This window comes from Panthera tigris, chromosome B3 (assembly GCF_018350195.1).
Source record: "Panthera tigris isolate Pti1 chromosome B3, P.tigris_Pti1_mat1.1, whole genome shotgun sequence".
NCBI lineage: Eukaryota > Metazoa > Chordata > Mammalia > Carnivora > Felidae > Panthera > Panthera tigris.
In genome coordinates, this window is record NC_056665.1 from 146,395,702 (window position 1) to 146,411,550 (window position 15,849).

A 15,849-nucleotide genomic window follows, 5' to 3' on the forward strand; every position below is an offset into this window, starting at 1 on the left:
ATTTAAAGTCCTGAGTAGCAAAGGGCTATGAAGAAAGTGTCACGTTGTTTGACTGGGACAAGGGCTGGGTGAGGATAAGGAGGAGCTGTGGGATCCTGTGGTCCTGGCTGCACAGGGAGCGCATCTGGGAATCCTGTAAATGTGCAGCTGTTGTGCCTCAGGAAATCTGTAAGTCACTCATATTGAGGGAGCAGAGTAACCAAGTGCAAACAACTGTGTCTTTGTGCATGTTCGTCTAGTTTCCCTATGACAACCCAGTTGCTAATTCAGAGAGTTAATAGGTAAGCACAGAATCATATAACCAGGGAGGCTCCCTGGGGAAACTGCTGTGTGGAGAGGAAGCCCCAGACCCTGACAGGAAACCTGCCTGTAACCTCCATGTGCATCTGCGCCTGGGAACACAAAGGAGAATTGTGCATAGTGTGCGCCCCCTGGTGGTGCTGATCCCCTCCTGCAGGGAGGTTTGTGTGTGGGCTCCCAGTGAGGTCCCCTCACCGTGTCTCCTACACAGTAATATGTGGCCGTGTCCTCGGTCTTGAGGTTGTTCATCTGCAGATACAGCGTGTTCTTGGCGTTGTCTCTGGAGATGGTGAATCGGCCCTTCACGGAGTCTGCGTAGCTTGTGCTACCTCCACTACTACTAATATACGCGACCCACTGCAGCCCTTTTCCTGGAGCCTGGCGGACCCAGTTCATGTCGTAGCCACTGAAGGTGAATCCAGAGGCCACACAGGTGAGTCTCAGGGACCCGCCAGGCTTCACCAGGTCTCCCCCAGACTCCACCAGCTGCACGTCACACTGGACACCTGCAGACACAAGACATGTTGGTCAGGAAACTGTCACACATCCACTGTTTCACTCATATCCATTCACAGACTCAGTGTCCCTCGTTCACCATGAATTACCTTTTAAAAGAGCAAGTAGGAACACCCAGCCCAGCACAAACTCCATGGTGAGGTGTGTGTGTTCTGTGCTGATCACAGAATGGGAACACCTGGGACTCCTGGGGCTGGGGCTCGTCTCCCAGCTGCACGGTCGGGCTGGGTTGGTTTTATCAGCACAGAGAGGGCCCCATTTGCATGTCCTCTGACATATATATCAAGCTCCAGACTTAGATTTGATTGTGTAAAAGTGAATGACAGGGTTAGGGACGCACTTCTACATTAGTTTGTGTGGATGGCGGTGTGACAATATGAAGAATTCTTTTTTTTTTCAGTTTTGGATTTTTCCCTTAATTAATGGAGGCTTCGGCATAACCTTTCAGAAATATTTACCTCAACAGCATGATCACACATTATTTCCTCTTAAAATATTTTAATTTTTAAAATTATTAATTAGTATTTATTTTTAGTTTTAAACATTAACATCCAAATTAGTTATTATATAGTGCAACAATGATTTCAGGAGTAGATTCCTTAGTGTCCCTTACCAGTTTAGCCCATCCCCCCTCCCACAACCCCTCCAGTAGCCCTCTGTTTGTTCTCCATATATATGAGTCTCTTGTGCTCTGTCCCCTCCATGTTTTCATATTATTTTTGTTTCCCTTCCCTTATGTTCATCTGTTTTGTCTCTTAAAGTCCTCATATGAGTGAAGTCATATGAATTTTGTCTTTCTCTGACTGACTCATTTCACTTAGCATAATACAGTCTAGTTCCATCCACATAGTTGCAAATGGCAAGATTTCACTCTTTTTGATTGCCGATTAATACTCCATTGTATATATTTACCCCTTCTTCTTTATCCATTCATCCATCAATGGACATTTGGCTCTTTCCATACTTTGGCTATTGTTGATAGTGCTGCTATGAACATGGGGGTGCATGTGTCCCTTTGAAACAGAACACCTGTGTCCCGTGGAGAAATGCCTAGTAGTGCAATTGCTGGGTCATAGGGGAGTTCTATTTTTAGTTTTTTGAGGAATCTCCATACAGTTTTTCAGAGTGGCTGCACCAACTTGCATTGCCCCCAAAATGCAAAAGAGATCTTCTCTCTGCATCCTTGCCAACATCTGTTGTTGACTGAGTTGTTAATGTTAGCCATTCTGACAGGTGTCAAGTGGTATCTCATTAGGGATTTGATTTGCATTTCCGTGATGATGAGTGATGTGGAGCATTTTTTCATGTGTCGGTTGGCCATCAGGGTGTCTTCCTTGGAGAAGTGTCTATTCATGTCTTTTTCCCATTTCTTCACTGGATTGTGTTTTGGGTGTTGAGTTTGATAAATTCTTTATAGATTTTGGATACTAACTCTTTATCTGAGATGTCATTTGCAAATATCTTCTCCCATTCTGTCAGTTGAATTTTAGTTTTGCTGATTGTTGCCTTCACTATGCAGAAACTTTTGATTTTGATGAGGTCCCAGTAGTTCATTTTTGCTTTTTTTCCCCTTGCCTCTGGGGACGTGTTGAGTAGGAAGTTGCTGCGGCCAAGATCAAAGATGTTTTTGCCTGCTTTCTGCTCGAGGATTTTGATGGCTTCCTGACTTACATTGAGGTCTTTCATCCATTTTGAGTTTATTTTTGTGTATGGTGTAAGAAAGTGGTCCTGGTTCATTCTTCTGCATGTCGCTGTCCAGTTTTCCCAGCACCACCTGCTGAAGACACTGTCTTTATTCCATTGGATAGTCTTTCCTGCTTTGCGAAAGATTAGTTGGCCATACATTTGTGGGTCCATTTCTGGATTTCGTATTCGGTTCCATTGATCTGAGTGTCTGTTCTTGTTTTTTTTATTGTTTTTGGCATTTATTTATTACTTTTCAGAGACAGAGACAGAGCATGAGCGGGGGAGTGTCAGAGAGAGAGGAAGACACAGAATTCCAAGCAGGCTTCAGGCTCTGAGCTGTCAGCACACAGCCTGATGTGGGATCTAACTCACGAACTGCCAGATCGTGACCTGAGTCAAAGTCGGATGCTTAACAGACTGGTCCACTCAGATGCCCCTGAGTGTCTGTTCTTGTGCCAGTACCATACTGTCTTGATGATTACAGCTTTGAAGTATAGCTTGAAGTCTGGGATTGTGATGCCTCCTGCTTTGGTTTTCTTTTTCAAGATTTCTTTGGCTATTCGGCGGCTTTTCTGGTTCCATACAAATTTTAGGATTATTTTTTCTAGCTCTGTGAAGAATGCTGGTGTCACTTTGATCGGGATTGCATTGAATATGTAGGTTACTTTGGGTACTATCAGCATTTTAGCAATATTTGTTCTTCCTATTCAGGAGCGTGGAATCTTTTCCCATATTTTGTCTTCTTCAATTTCTTTCATAAGCTTTCTATAGTTTTCAGTATAAAGATTTTTCACCTCTTTGGTTAGATTTATTCCTGGGTATTTTATGGTTTTTGGTGCTACTGTAAATGGGATAGATTCCTTGATTTCTATTTCTGTTGCTTCATTGTTGGTGTATAGGAATGCAACCGATATCTCTGTGTGTGTTTTATATCCTGCCACTTTGCTGAATTCATGAATCAATTCTAGCAGTTTTTTGGTGGGGTCTTTTGGGTTTTCCATATAGAGTATCATGTCATTTGTGAAGAGTGAAAGTTTGACCGTCTCCTGGCAATATGGATGCCTTTTATTTCTTTGTGTTGTCTGAGTGCAGAGGCTAAGACTTCCAATACTATGTTGAATAACAGTGGCGAGAGTGGACATCCCTGTCTTGTTCCTGACCTTAGGGAGAAAGCTCTCAGTTTTTCCCCATTGAGGATGATATTAGCATTGGGTCGTTCATAGATGGCTTTTATGATCTCGAGGTATGGTCCTTCTATCCCTACTTTCTTGAGGGTTTTTATCAAGAAAGGATGTTGTATTTTGTCAAATGCTTTCTCTGCACCTATGGAGAGGATCATATGTTTCCTGTCCTTTCTTTTATCGATGTGATGAATCACGTGAATTGTTTTACAGATATTGAGCCAGCCCTGCATCCCAGGTATAAATCCCGCTTGGTTGTGGTGAATAATTTTTTAATGTATTATTGTTTCTGGTTGGATAATATCTTGTTGAGGATTTTTGCATCCATGTTCATCAGGGAAATTTGTGTATAGTTCTCTTTTTAAGTGTTGTCTGTGTCTGTTTTTGGAATCGAGGTAATGCTGGCTTCATAGAAAGAGTTTGGAAGTTTTCCTTCCATTTCTAATTTTTTGAACAGTTTCAAGAGACTAGGTGTTAACTCTCCCTTAAATGCTTGGTAGAATTCCCCTGGAAAGCCATCTGGTTCTGGACTGTTGTCTTTTGGCAGATTTTTGATTACTAACTCTATTTCCTTACCTGTTAAGGGTCGGTTCAAATTTTCTATTTCTTCCTGTTTCAGTTTTGGTAGTGTATATGTTTCTAGGAATTTGTCCATTTCTTCCAGATTGCCCATTTTATTGGCATATAATTGCTCATAACATTCTCTTATTACTGTTTTTATTTCTGTTGTGTTGGTTGTGATCTCTCCTCTGTCATTCTTGATTTTATTTATTTGGGTCCTTTCCTTTTTCTTTTTGATCAAACTGGATAGTGGTTTATCAATTTTGTTAATTCTTTCAAAGAACCAGCTTTTAGTTTCATTGATGTGTTCTACTGTGTTTTGGTTTCGATAGCACTAATTTCTGCTCTAATCTTTAGTATTTCCTGCCTTCTGCTGGTTTTGGGTTTTATTTGCTGTTCCTTTTCCAGCTCTTTAGTCATAAGGTTAGGTTGTGTATCTGAGATCTTTCTTCCTTCTTTAGGAAGGCCTGGATTGCTATATACTTTCCTCTTATGACCGCCTTTGTTGCATCCTAGAGGTTTGTGTTGTGGTGTTTTCATTTTCATTGACTTCCATATACTTTTTAATTTCTTCTTTAACTGCTTGGTTAGCCCATACATTCTTTGGTAGGTTCTTCAGTCTCTAATTATTTGTTACCTTTCCTAAATTTTTTCTTGGGGTTGATTTTGAGTTCATGGCATTGTGGTCTGAAAATATGCATGGTATGATCTCGATCTTTGTGTACTTACTTAGGGCTGATTTGTGTCCCAGTGTATGGTCTATTCTGTAGAAATTTCCATGTGCACTGGAGAAGGGTGCATATTGTGTTGCTTTAGGATGAAATGTTCTGAATGTATTTGTTAAGTACTTCTGGTCCAGTGTGTCATTCAAAGCCATTGTTTTCTTGTTGATTTTTTGATCAGCTGATCTGTTTATTGTTGTGAATGGGGTGTTGAAGTCTCCTACTATTATGATATTCTTATCGATGAGTTTCTTTATGTTTGTGATTAATTGATTTCTATATTTGTGTGCTCTCACAATTGGCGCATAAATGTTTACAATTGTTAGGTCTTCTTGGTGGATAGACCCTTTGATTATGAATGATATAATGCCATTCTGCATCTCGTGATGCGGTCTTTATTTTATTTTCAACGTTTTTTATTTATTTTTGGGACAGAGAGAGACAGAGCATGAACGGGGGAGGGGCAGAGAGAGAGGGAGACACAGAATCGGAAACAGGCTCCAGGCTCCGAGCCATCAGCCCAGAGCCTGACGCGTGGTCGAACTCACGGACCGCGAGATCGTGACCTGGCTGAAGTCGGACGCTTAACTGACTGCGCCACCCAGGCGCCCCTTTATTTTAAAGTCTAGATTGATATCAATATGGCTACTCCAGCTTTCTTTTGTTGAACATTAGCATGATAGATGGTTCTCCTTCCCCTTATTTTCAATCTGGAGGCGTCTTTAGGTCTAAAGTGGGTCTCTTGTAAAAAGCATATAGATGGATCTTGTTTTCTTCTCCATTCTGTTACCCTATGTCTTTTGATTGGGGCATTGAGTCCATTGACGTTTAGAGTGAGTACTGAAAGATAGGAGTTTATTGCTATTATGATGCTTGTAGAGTTGGAGTTTATGGTGGTGTTCTTTGGTCTTTCTAACCTTTGTTGATTTTGGTATTTATTTATTTATACAGATATATTTTCATCTTTTCTCCCCTCAGAGATTCCCACTTAAAATTTCTTGCAGGGCTGGTTTAGTGGTCACAAACCCATTTAATTTTTGTTTTACGGGAATCTTTTTATCTCGCCTTCTATTTTGAATGACAGCCTTGCTGGATACAGAATTCTTGGCTGCATATTTTTCTGATTTAGCACACTGAATACATCCCGCCACTCCTTTGTGGCCTGCCAAGTTTCTGTGGATAGGTCTGCTAAACCTGATCTGTCTTCCCTTGTAAGTTATGGACTTTCCCTGTTGGTTTTATGATTCTCTCCTTGCCTGAGTACTTTGTCAGTTTGACTATGATGTGCCTTGTTGATGGTCGGTTTTGGTTGAATCTAATGGGAGTCCTCCGTGCTTCCTGGATTTTGATGTCTGTGTCTTTGCCCAAGTTAGGAAAGATTTCCGCTATGATTTGCTCACATAACCCTTCCGCCCCTATTTCTCTCTTCCACTTCTGGGACCCCTATGATTCTCATGTTTTTCCTTTTTAATGAGTCACTGATTTCTGTAATTCTTAAATCTTGCTCTTTTGCCTTAATCTCCTCTTTTTTTCTGTTTCATTATTCTCTATAAGGTTGTCCTCTATAACACTGATTCTCTGTTCTGCCTCATCCATCCGTGCCACCGCTGCATCCATCTGTGATTGCAGCTTAGGTATAGCATTTTAAATTTCATTCTGGCTATTTTTTACTTCTTTTATCTCTGCAGAAAAGGATTCTAATCTATTTTTGACTGCAGCTAGTATTCTTATTATTGTGATTCTAAATTCGGGTTCGGAAATCTTGCTTGTATCTGTGTTGGTTAAATCCCTGGCTGTCGTTTCTTCGTGGTCTTTCTTTTGGGGTGAATTACTTCGTTTTGTCATTTTGAAGGGAGAAAAGGAATTAATGAGGTTGCAAAATTGAAATTAAAAGATAAAATTACAGAAATATTAAAATTAAAAATTAAACACACACACACAAATTGAACGGAATATGCTAGATCCTAGGTGTGTTTTGTTCTGGGTGTTGAAAGTGAATTGACAGATTAGAGAAAAAAATGGGAGGGGGAGAAAAAAAAGGAAATAATTTGAGAATTTGAAAAAATGAATACAATGAAGTAGACTAAAATGAGAGGATGGGAGTAAAATAGAGTTTGAAAAAATATACAGAAAAGTAAAGAATATAGTGGAAAAAATAAAGAACAATATTTTTAATAAAAATTAAAATAAATGTGATTTTTTTCTTTTTCTGTATTCTAGAAAAAAGAGAGGAAACAAAAAAGAGAAAAAAGACACAAAAAGTAAAAAAAGGAAATTATTCGAAAATTCAAAAAGTGAATACACCGTCGTAGACTAAAATAAAATGATGGAAGTAAAATAGAATTTGAAAAAAATTTACATAAAAGCAATCAATATAGTAAAAAAATTAAAGAAAAATATTGTTAATAGAAATTGAAAGTAAAATGAAGTTTTTCTCATTCTGCATTCAAGAAAAACTACAGAAACGAAGAAGAGAAAAAAAAGAAAGAAAAAATAAAAGGGAAACTGGAAGTTTGAAAACGGGAATACACTGAAGTAGAGTAAAAAAAATGTTGGAAGTAAAATAGAATTTGAAAAAAAGTACAGAAATGTAAAAAATATAGTAATAAAAATTAAAGAAAAATATTTTTAATAATAATTGATAAGAAAAATAATTTTTTCTGTTTCTGCCTTGAAGATAAAGAAAAGAAGTGTAAAAGAGAAAAAGAAAAAAAAGAAACAAAATTGACTAGGTGAACCTGCTAACAGATTGAAGTAGGACTGAAATTACTTCGTTATCCCCTAGATGTCAGTCTATGTAGCTCTTTATAGTCTATAAAGTAAGCGGCAGTGAGACTTGTGTTCCTGAAGAGCCCTGTTGGCCCAGTTGGGTGGGGCTCAGTGTAATGGCTCCGCTCTCCACTAGATGGCGATTTTAGGCTCCTGGGGTGGATTGTTGTGGTGCTTGTAGGTGCGAATGCACATGCCGGGAGAGGTGAAAATGGCACCACCCAGCTACCCAGTCTGTTCTCCTGGATCAGCAATGGGGCACCCATCCTCTGTCTTCAGCCCTTGTCCACTCCCTGCTCCTTCACTCTCCGTGACCAGGCCCGAGGCCGCACCTCTCTCCTAAGTTTTGTCACAGACGCGGCTGTTTTCCCCGGTCCCTTACATCCAAAGGACCGCAGCTTTGACCTGTTCTGCCCCTCTGTGGGAGGATCTCACCAAGCAATGGCCCAATGAGCAATGGCCGAATATCAGCAGCACCTAGGAATGCTTGCTGGACCCTGTTGTTGTCGGTGCCCCGAGACTTTGGCCAGGTGCCAGCCTGCCCCAGAAAGAGTTCGCGAGAGAGTGTAGCAGCAGCGTTTCGTGGATTATGGAAAATCACAACACACGTCTGGCACCAGGCTTCACCCTAAACGACCTTGTTCCAGCACCAGCGAATGTGGCCGTTTTCCGGGGTCTGCTGGGACCAGATGGCTTTGGCAGTCTCCTCCAAATGTCCTTCCAGCAGTGCAGCTGCCTCTCCCCGTGTGGCCTGAGAACATCCCGGACCCCACTCTGTTCCTGGGATTCTCCCTTCCCACCAGAGCACCTCCAGGTATCAAGCTGTGGAGTTGCAGCCTTTGCACTCCCCTTGTTTACAGTCTTAGTGGAATTTACATACTCTCCTTTCTCCTTTCTCCCTTTTTAGTTGAGTCCCTGTGGCTGTTTCCAATTTTCCACTTTCTCTCCAGCTGCTTTTGGGGAGGGGTGCTTTTCCTTTATTCTCCCCCACTCCCCAGTCTCCGTCCTCTCTCCGCCTGCAAAAGCACCTCTCTTCCTGCAGCTTCTTGCTCCCCAAGGTCCCCTCTCCACGCCACGTACTTGTTGAATTCTGTGGTTCAGGTTGTGCAGATTGTTGTGTTAATCCTCAATCAGTTTTCTAGGTGTGTAGGATGGTTTAGTGTTGGTCTGGCTGTATTTCATGGACGCGAGACACACAAAAGTCTTCCATGTTGTTCCGCCATCTTGTCTCCTCCCCCATTGACTGCCTAATTTTCAATTGAACATTTGAGGATATTATGCCACTCCCTTCTTTCCTGCAGGTTTCTGTGGACACTTCTGCCATAATCTTTTATCTTCCTGTATTCATTAGCAAACTCTTTTGTCTTCATGTTTATAGGTTTTTTTAATCTGTGTATTTTGTGAGTTTTACTATGTTATGTCTCAGAGTCAGCCTGCTTTTTTTTTTTTTTAATTTTAATGGGAGTTCTCTGTGACTCATAGATGTGGACGTCTGTTTCCTTCACCATTTAGTGGAAATTTTCCACTCTAATGCGCTCAGACAAAACTTCTCCCCTTTTTTCTCCCTCTCTTCTTCTTCTGCGACTCCTTTGAAAATAATTTTATTACACTTTATGGAGATGCTGATTCCCTAAGTACACGTATGTGATGCAATGTTTTAATTTTCCTCTTCTTTCCTGCTTCATTTCTCACAAAATTTTATCTTCCATGTCATTTACTCATTCATCTGCTTCTTTCTGCCTTGAGTTCATTATATCCAATCAGGTTCACGTCTCAGTTACAGCATTTTAAAAATTTCAGCCTGACTGGGTTTTAGGTCTTTTCCATCTGTAGTCAGGGTATTCTCATGTCTTCTAGGCTTTCTCAAGCATAGCTAGTATCCTTATGATAGTTTTTAAAAGTTCAGTTTCCTTATGATAGGTATTAAATTCTGTTTGAGGCTTATTATTTATATGTGTTTTAATTATATCCCTGGCAATGTCCTTTATGGCTTTTTCTTTTGGCATGAATTCCTCCATCACTCTGTATGTCCATGTCTTCGCTTTTTTTTTTTAACATTTTATTTTTATTTTTGAGACAGAGAGAGACAGAGCATGAATGGGGGAGGGTCAGAGAGAGGGAGACACAGAATCTGAAACAGGCTCCAGGCTCTGAGCTGTTAGCACAGAGCCCGACGCGGGGCTCGAACTCACGGACCGCGAGATCATGACCTGAGCCGAAGTCGGCCGCTTAACCGACTGAGCCACCCAGGTGCCCCTGTCTGCTTTCTTAAGTGTTTTAGTAAAATCCTGTTATGTTTTCTGCTTCTAGAGTAGTGTCTTTTTTGAGAAATGTTTACATACTGTTGACAACCTGACATTCTGGAAGCATTTCTTGCATGTGCTGTGTGCACTGTGCTGTCATGTATTGGCTGCTCTGTCCCTGAGGTCAGTCCTCTGCAGAGTTCTCCTTGCCTCCAGGGGAGAGTTTTTCAACTTTGTCCATAGTGTTGTGAGTTTTAACTAGGTGAGTTTGGTCTCCTTATTAAAAGAGGCTAATTCCTATTTCCCCTAGAGGTGAAGCTATGCCTCACTCTATGGTCAGTAGACTTGGTGCCTGTGGGGGTATATGGTGGTCTTTGGAGGGAGGCGTGCAATGGTGGTCTGGGTTGTAGGCACTCTTTCCCTAGTAAGGAAGCACCTGAGGAAGGAAAGGTGGGTATGTCTCGGTGTCAGTGGCTCGGTATCTACTGGGGGGTGTTGTGCTGCTCACTGAATTCTGTCCATGATAATTGGTGGGAGGAAATATTGGCATCAGCTCCTTCTCTAGTCCCTGCAGTTGGAGTTTCCAACCACCCCTGTTCAGGAAGCCCTCACATAGAACAATCTGTACTCATGGGTCCCAGGCTTCCTTCAGAACCCGGCCTTCACCCTGCCTTTGTCCAATCCATTGGCACACCTGGCAGCTCAGGGCTCTTCTGTTTTATCTAAGGAGCTCTAGCTGGGTGTGAGTACACCAAATTGTATGTACTCAATGCGACAGGGACCCCACTGATCCTCTGGGACAGTGTCTTGGTGTGATGTGGTTGGAGCTGGTTATCCCAGAAGGGCAGTTGCATGAACACTAGGAGCTTGGAGTTCATGGTGAGGAAGAACAAGAAGGCAGCATTCAGTTAGCTTCTCTCAGCAGAGGCTCCTATGCTAATGACCAGGGCAGTGCAATGGTGCCTCTCAGCTCTCCTGCCCCATGAGGGGCAATGCCCTGTCTCCCAAATGCACTCCAAGAAGGTACCTGTCTCACCCGATATGACCCAGGGATCCTCAAACCACAGCAGTCCCTATGGGCCTCGGGGCTCCTTCTCCAGAGGAGCACTGCTATACCCACCAGGGTCCACCCCAGTGATGGCATGGAGTTCTAAATCTTCAGTTTTTGAACTGGACATTTACAGCAGGCTGACTTGTCATGATTACGTTTATGTGTCATCTTCACTGCGTCATGGGTGTCCAGATTCACGACTGTTTCTGTGTATGTCTGTGATGAGTTTCCAGAAGAGATTGGCATTTCCATCCATGGTTTCTTTCTGCCTGGGCATCACCCATTCCATCACAGTTCTGAGTAGAATCCGACGCAGAGGGAGGAAGATTTCCCTCATTTTTACTTCCCATGTGCTTGTTTGAACTGGAACAATTGGAATTGGTCTCCTCCTGCCCTTGTTCTTAGAGTTACATCATAGGCTCTGCAGGTTCTGAGACTACACACTAGTTCAGAATCAGGCGAGAATTATACCACAGGTTTTCCTGGCTCCCCAACTTGTGACAGTAGATCATGGGACTTCTCCACATATTTTGTCATGGAAACCAATGTGCCTTGGGTTCTGTTGCTCGAGGGAATCCTGACTAATACATGCAGATGATTTATCTCTTGTTTAGAGGAATTGAATAAAGCTGTAGCTCATTTAAAGTCCTGAGTAGCAAAGTGTCATGAAGGAAGCGTCACGTTGTTTGATTGGGACAAGGGCTGGGTGAAGATAATGGGGAGCTGTGGGAGCTTGTGGTCCTGGCTGCACAGGGAGTGCATCTGGGACTCATGTAAAGGTGCAGCTGTTGTGCCTCAGGAAATCTGTAATTCACTCATGTTGAGGGACAGGAGTAAGGAATGCAAACAACTGTGTCTTTGTGCATGTTAGGGTAGTTTTCCTATGAAAACAATGATCTAATTCACACAGGTAATAGGTAAACACAGAATCCTGTGTCCAGAGAGGCTCCCTGGAGAAACTGCTGTGTGGACAGGAAGCCCCAGACCCTGAGAGGAAACCTTCCTGTAACCTCCATCTTCACCTGCTCCTGGCAACACAAAGCAGAATTGTACATAGTGTGCGCCCCCCGGTGGTGCTGATCGCCTCCTGCAGGGAGGTTTGTGTCTTGGCTCCCAGTGAGGTCCCCTCACCCTGTGTCTTGCACAGTAATATGTGGCCTTGTCCTTGGCCTGCAGGTTGTTCATTTGCAGATACAGCGTGTTCTTGGAGTTGTCTCTGGAGATGGGGAATCGGCCCTTCATGGAGTCTGCGTAGTATGTGGTACTTCCATCATCATAAATATATGCGAGCCACTGCAGTCCCTTTCCTGGAGCCTGGCAAACCCAGCTCATTCCATATCTACTGAAGGTGAATCCAGAGGCTACACAGGAGAGTCTCAGGGACCCCCCAGGCTGCACCAGGTCTCCCCCAGACTCCACCAGCTGCACGTCACACTGGACACCTGCAGACACAAGACATCTTGGTCAGGAAACTGTCACACATCCACTGTCTCACTCATATCCACTCACAGACTCAGTGTCTCCCATTCACCATGAATTACCTTTTAAAAGGGCAACCAGGAACACCCAGCCCAGCACAAACTCCATGGTGAGGTGTCTGTTCTGTCCTGATCAGAGAATGGGAACACCTGGGACTCCGGGGGCTGGGGCTCCTCTCCCAGCTGCAGAGTCTGGGATGGGCTGGTTTTATCAGCACAGAGAGGACCCCATTTGCATGTGCTCTGACATATATATCAAGCTCCAGTCTTAGATTTGATTCTTTAAAAGTGAACAACAGGGTTAGGGACGCACTTGTAGTTTAGTTTGTGTAGATGGTGCTGTGACAATTTGAATAATTGTATTCAGTGAGTACAGGTGTATTTGCAGTCCTGTGTGCATTTTTACAGGTCTTTCAACAACATAGAACATTTTCACTCTACAAGTATTTAACATACTTTTTGAAGTTTAACCCAAAATACTTCATTCTCTGCCATTTTCACTTGTATAATTTTGTTATTTATTTTGCATGTATTTTCATGCTGGTGTGTAGAATCACAGGTGGTTTATTTTTATTTATTTTCTTTGTTCATTTTGCATCCTGCTCTTTTCCTCATTTAAAAAAACTGGTTCTTAATATATGAAATTTACTGTCAAATTTAAAAAATAAAAAAAAAAAATAAATAAATAAAATAAAATACATGTATGGCATTTAAAAAGAGATTCCAGAGATTCTCCGTACAAAAAAAATAAAGCTAAAGGCTTCAGACTAAAACAGCAAAAAAAAAAAATAAATAAAATAAAAAAATAAAAAATAAAAAAACTGGTTCTAATATTTTTTGTGGAATCTCTAGGGTTTTGTTATGTTTAAGATCAATGTCACCTGCAAACAAGTAGTTTTCCTTCCTCCTTACTGATTTAAATTTTTTTTATTTTTTTTATCCCATATTTTTTTTCTGGTTATGTCTTCCAGTGGTAGGAGAAGAAAGCTTTTCCCTTCTTTTCTTCTGGGATTTAGCCAGTGTAAGGATTCAATTGACATAAGACCTATCTACAGGAGAGAATAAATTTCATTTTGTAAGTGCATGGCCTTCCTAATGACATGACACCCAGAGAAAGGACAAAGCAGGTGGCACTTGTGTCTTTCAGACAACAAAACATTGGATTTGGCAAGAGTTAAGTTTGGGGTATTATGTTAGTCACCAAGTAAGTAGGTTTGTTTGCATAGCCTTCTTGTCCCTGTATTCTTTATTGTGGTGCTAACGATGGTTCTTCCCTCTTGGTACACGGGAGGGAGTTTTATATCCTGCTGTCAAGGGACGATGGAGAGTCTGAGTGTACTTGGACTCTGTCTCAAGTGACTTTCACCCAAATAAGCAGTGTGACAAGATGACATAGTTTGAGGTGGCATATGTATTCTTCACGTTATCATGGGGAATACTTATGTTAGGGGTGACCATCATTGCCTGGCTCCTGATTTGACAGGAAAGCCTTCAGCATTTTACCGTTCAATATGCTGTCAGGTGTGGGCTTTTCATAGTGGCCATGATCATGTGGAGGTAATTTCCTTCAGTTCCTTTTTAATTGCGTTCTTTTTACATGATGAACATGTGTTGATTTTTGTCTAATGTTTTTTTGAATCAATTAATGATGGCTTTGATTCACTCATTCCCTTTGTTAATGGAGGATATCACATTTATGCATCTGTGTATGTTAAAGGATCCTTGCATCCCTGGAGTGAATCCCACTGGATTATGTTGTATGCTCCTCTCAATGTTCTGTTGAATTCAGTATGCTCAGATTTTGTGAAGGAATTTTGCATGTATGTTCATTTGAGATAGTGACCTGTAGTTTCCCTTCTTGTGGTGTCTTCCTTTGGTTTTGGTGTGTAAACAATGCTGTCCTCACAAATTTCATTTGGGACTGCTGTTTTTTTATCAGTGTTCTGTAATAGTTTGAGAAATATTAGCATTAATTCCTCTTTAAATACTTAGTAGAAGTTTTAATAAAGCCGTGGACTCCTAGGCAGATTTTTTGGAGGGTGAGGTTTTAGATAGAGAAATGTTATTAATTTTTCTTTTGTTCATTTTGTATTTTTCCATGATACAGTCTTGGTGGCCTACATTATGGCATAAAATGTGTAATTTGTTCCTGGTGATCTAATTGTTGGCCTATAAATACCTAAGTTTTTCTTTAATGATCCTTTTCATGTCTTTATTTCAGTTTTGTCTCCATTTTCAATTCTGATTGCATTTGTTTGAGTCTTCCTTATTTCCCCAGGCTACGTATTTGTTTCAAATTTTACATACTTTTCCAAATACAAATTTTTATGTAATTGATTTGTTTTCTGTATTTGTGATAGTCTCTATTTTCTGTCTGCTTTATCTTTTTATGGTATTTTCATTTTTATCTTGTTATGTCAATAAAAATGCCAATGAGTTTTTTAAGGAATCTGAAAAATATACAATTCATATGAAAGCACACAACACATGGAAGCAACAAAACAATCATGACGTCGAGAGAACCTGGAGACATCACACTTCTCTCTTTCTAAAGATATTGCAGAGGTACATTAATCACAACAGTGTGCTGCTGGCATCAAATGAGACATTTAGACCAGTGGAGCTCATTACGGAGCCCAGAAGTAGAAGTTCGCAGATGCAGTCAGCAAATCCTGCACGAGATTTCCAACAATGCACAGTGGGGGGAGGATAGTGTCTCTTAAACGTGGTGTTGACTAGGGGCACCTGTGTGGCTCGGTAAGTTAAGCATCCCACTTCCACTCAGGTCATGATCTCACGGTTTGTGGATTCGAGCCTCACATCAGGCTCCTGCTGACAGCTCAGGGCCTGGATTCTGTTTCTGCCTCTATCTCTGTGCCTCCCTACTCATGATCTGTCTCTCTCCCTCAAAACCAAAGTAAGAATTAAAAAATAGTATTGATATATACATGCAAAATAATAACATTTGGCCATAATCTTGCTTCATACATATACGTCGACATAAAAAAATCTCAAAATGGATGAAGGATTAAGAAGAACACTTGAACCTAAATGCCTTCAAAGAAAACATGAAAGATAAATATGACATTCACTTGAGAACGATTGATTTGATATAAAAGCAAAGTCACAGAGAACAAAGCAGGCAAGGGGGACTACATCATACCAGAAAAGGGGCAAGCAAATATTTGCAGAGCTAGAAGGCAGTCTATGGGAGGGTAGACATTACAATAAAAAATATTGAAAAGGAGTTAATATCCGAAATTCAGGAGGGACAATAAGGTGTTCTCATTTCCCGGCCATCAGACCACACCTCAAGCTTCCCCCTTTCCCTAATGGAGACCC

The 15,849-nt window shown here is 41.3% G+C and overlaps 1 gene segment (V, D, J or C); it reads right to left on the reverse strand.

The window, feature by feature from the left end:
* Nucleotides 1–246: 246 nt before the first annotated feature.
* Nucleotides 247–12,663, reverse strand: LOC122239735. The segment is given in 2 exon segments: nt 247–806; nt 12,571–12,663. Coding segments are annotated over 2 exon segments (591 nt in total).
* Between the last annotated feature and the right edge of the window lie 3,186 nt (nt 12,664–15,849).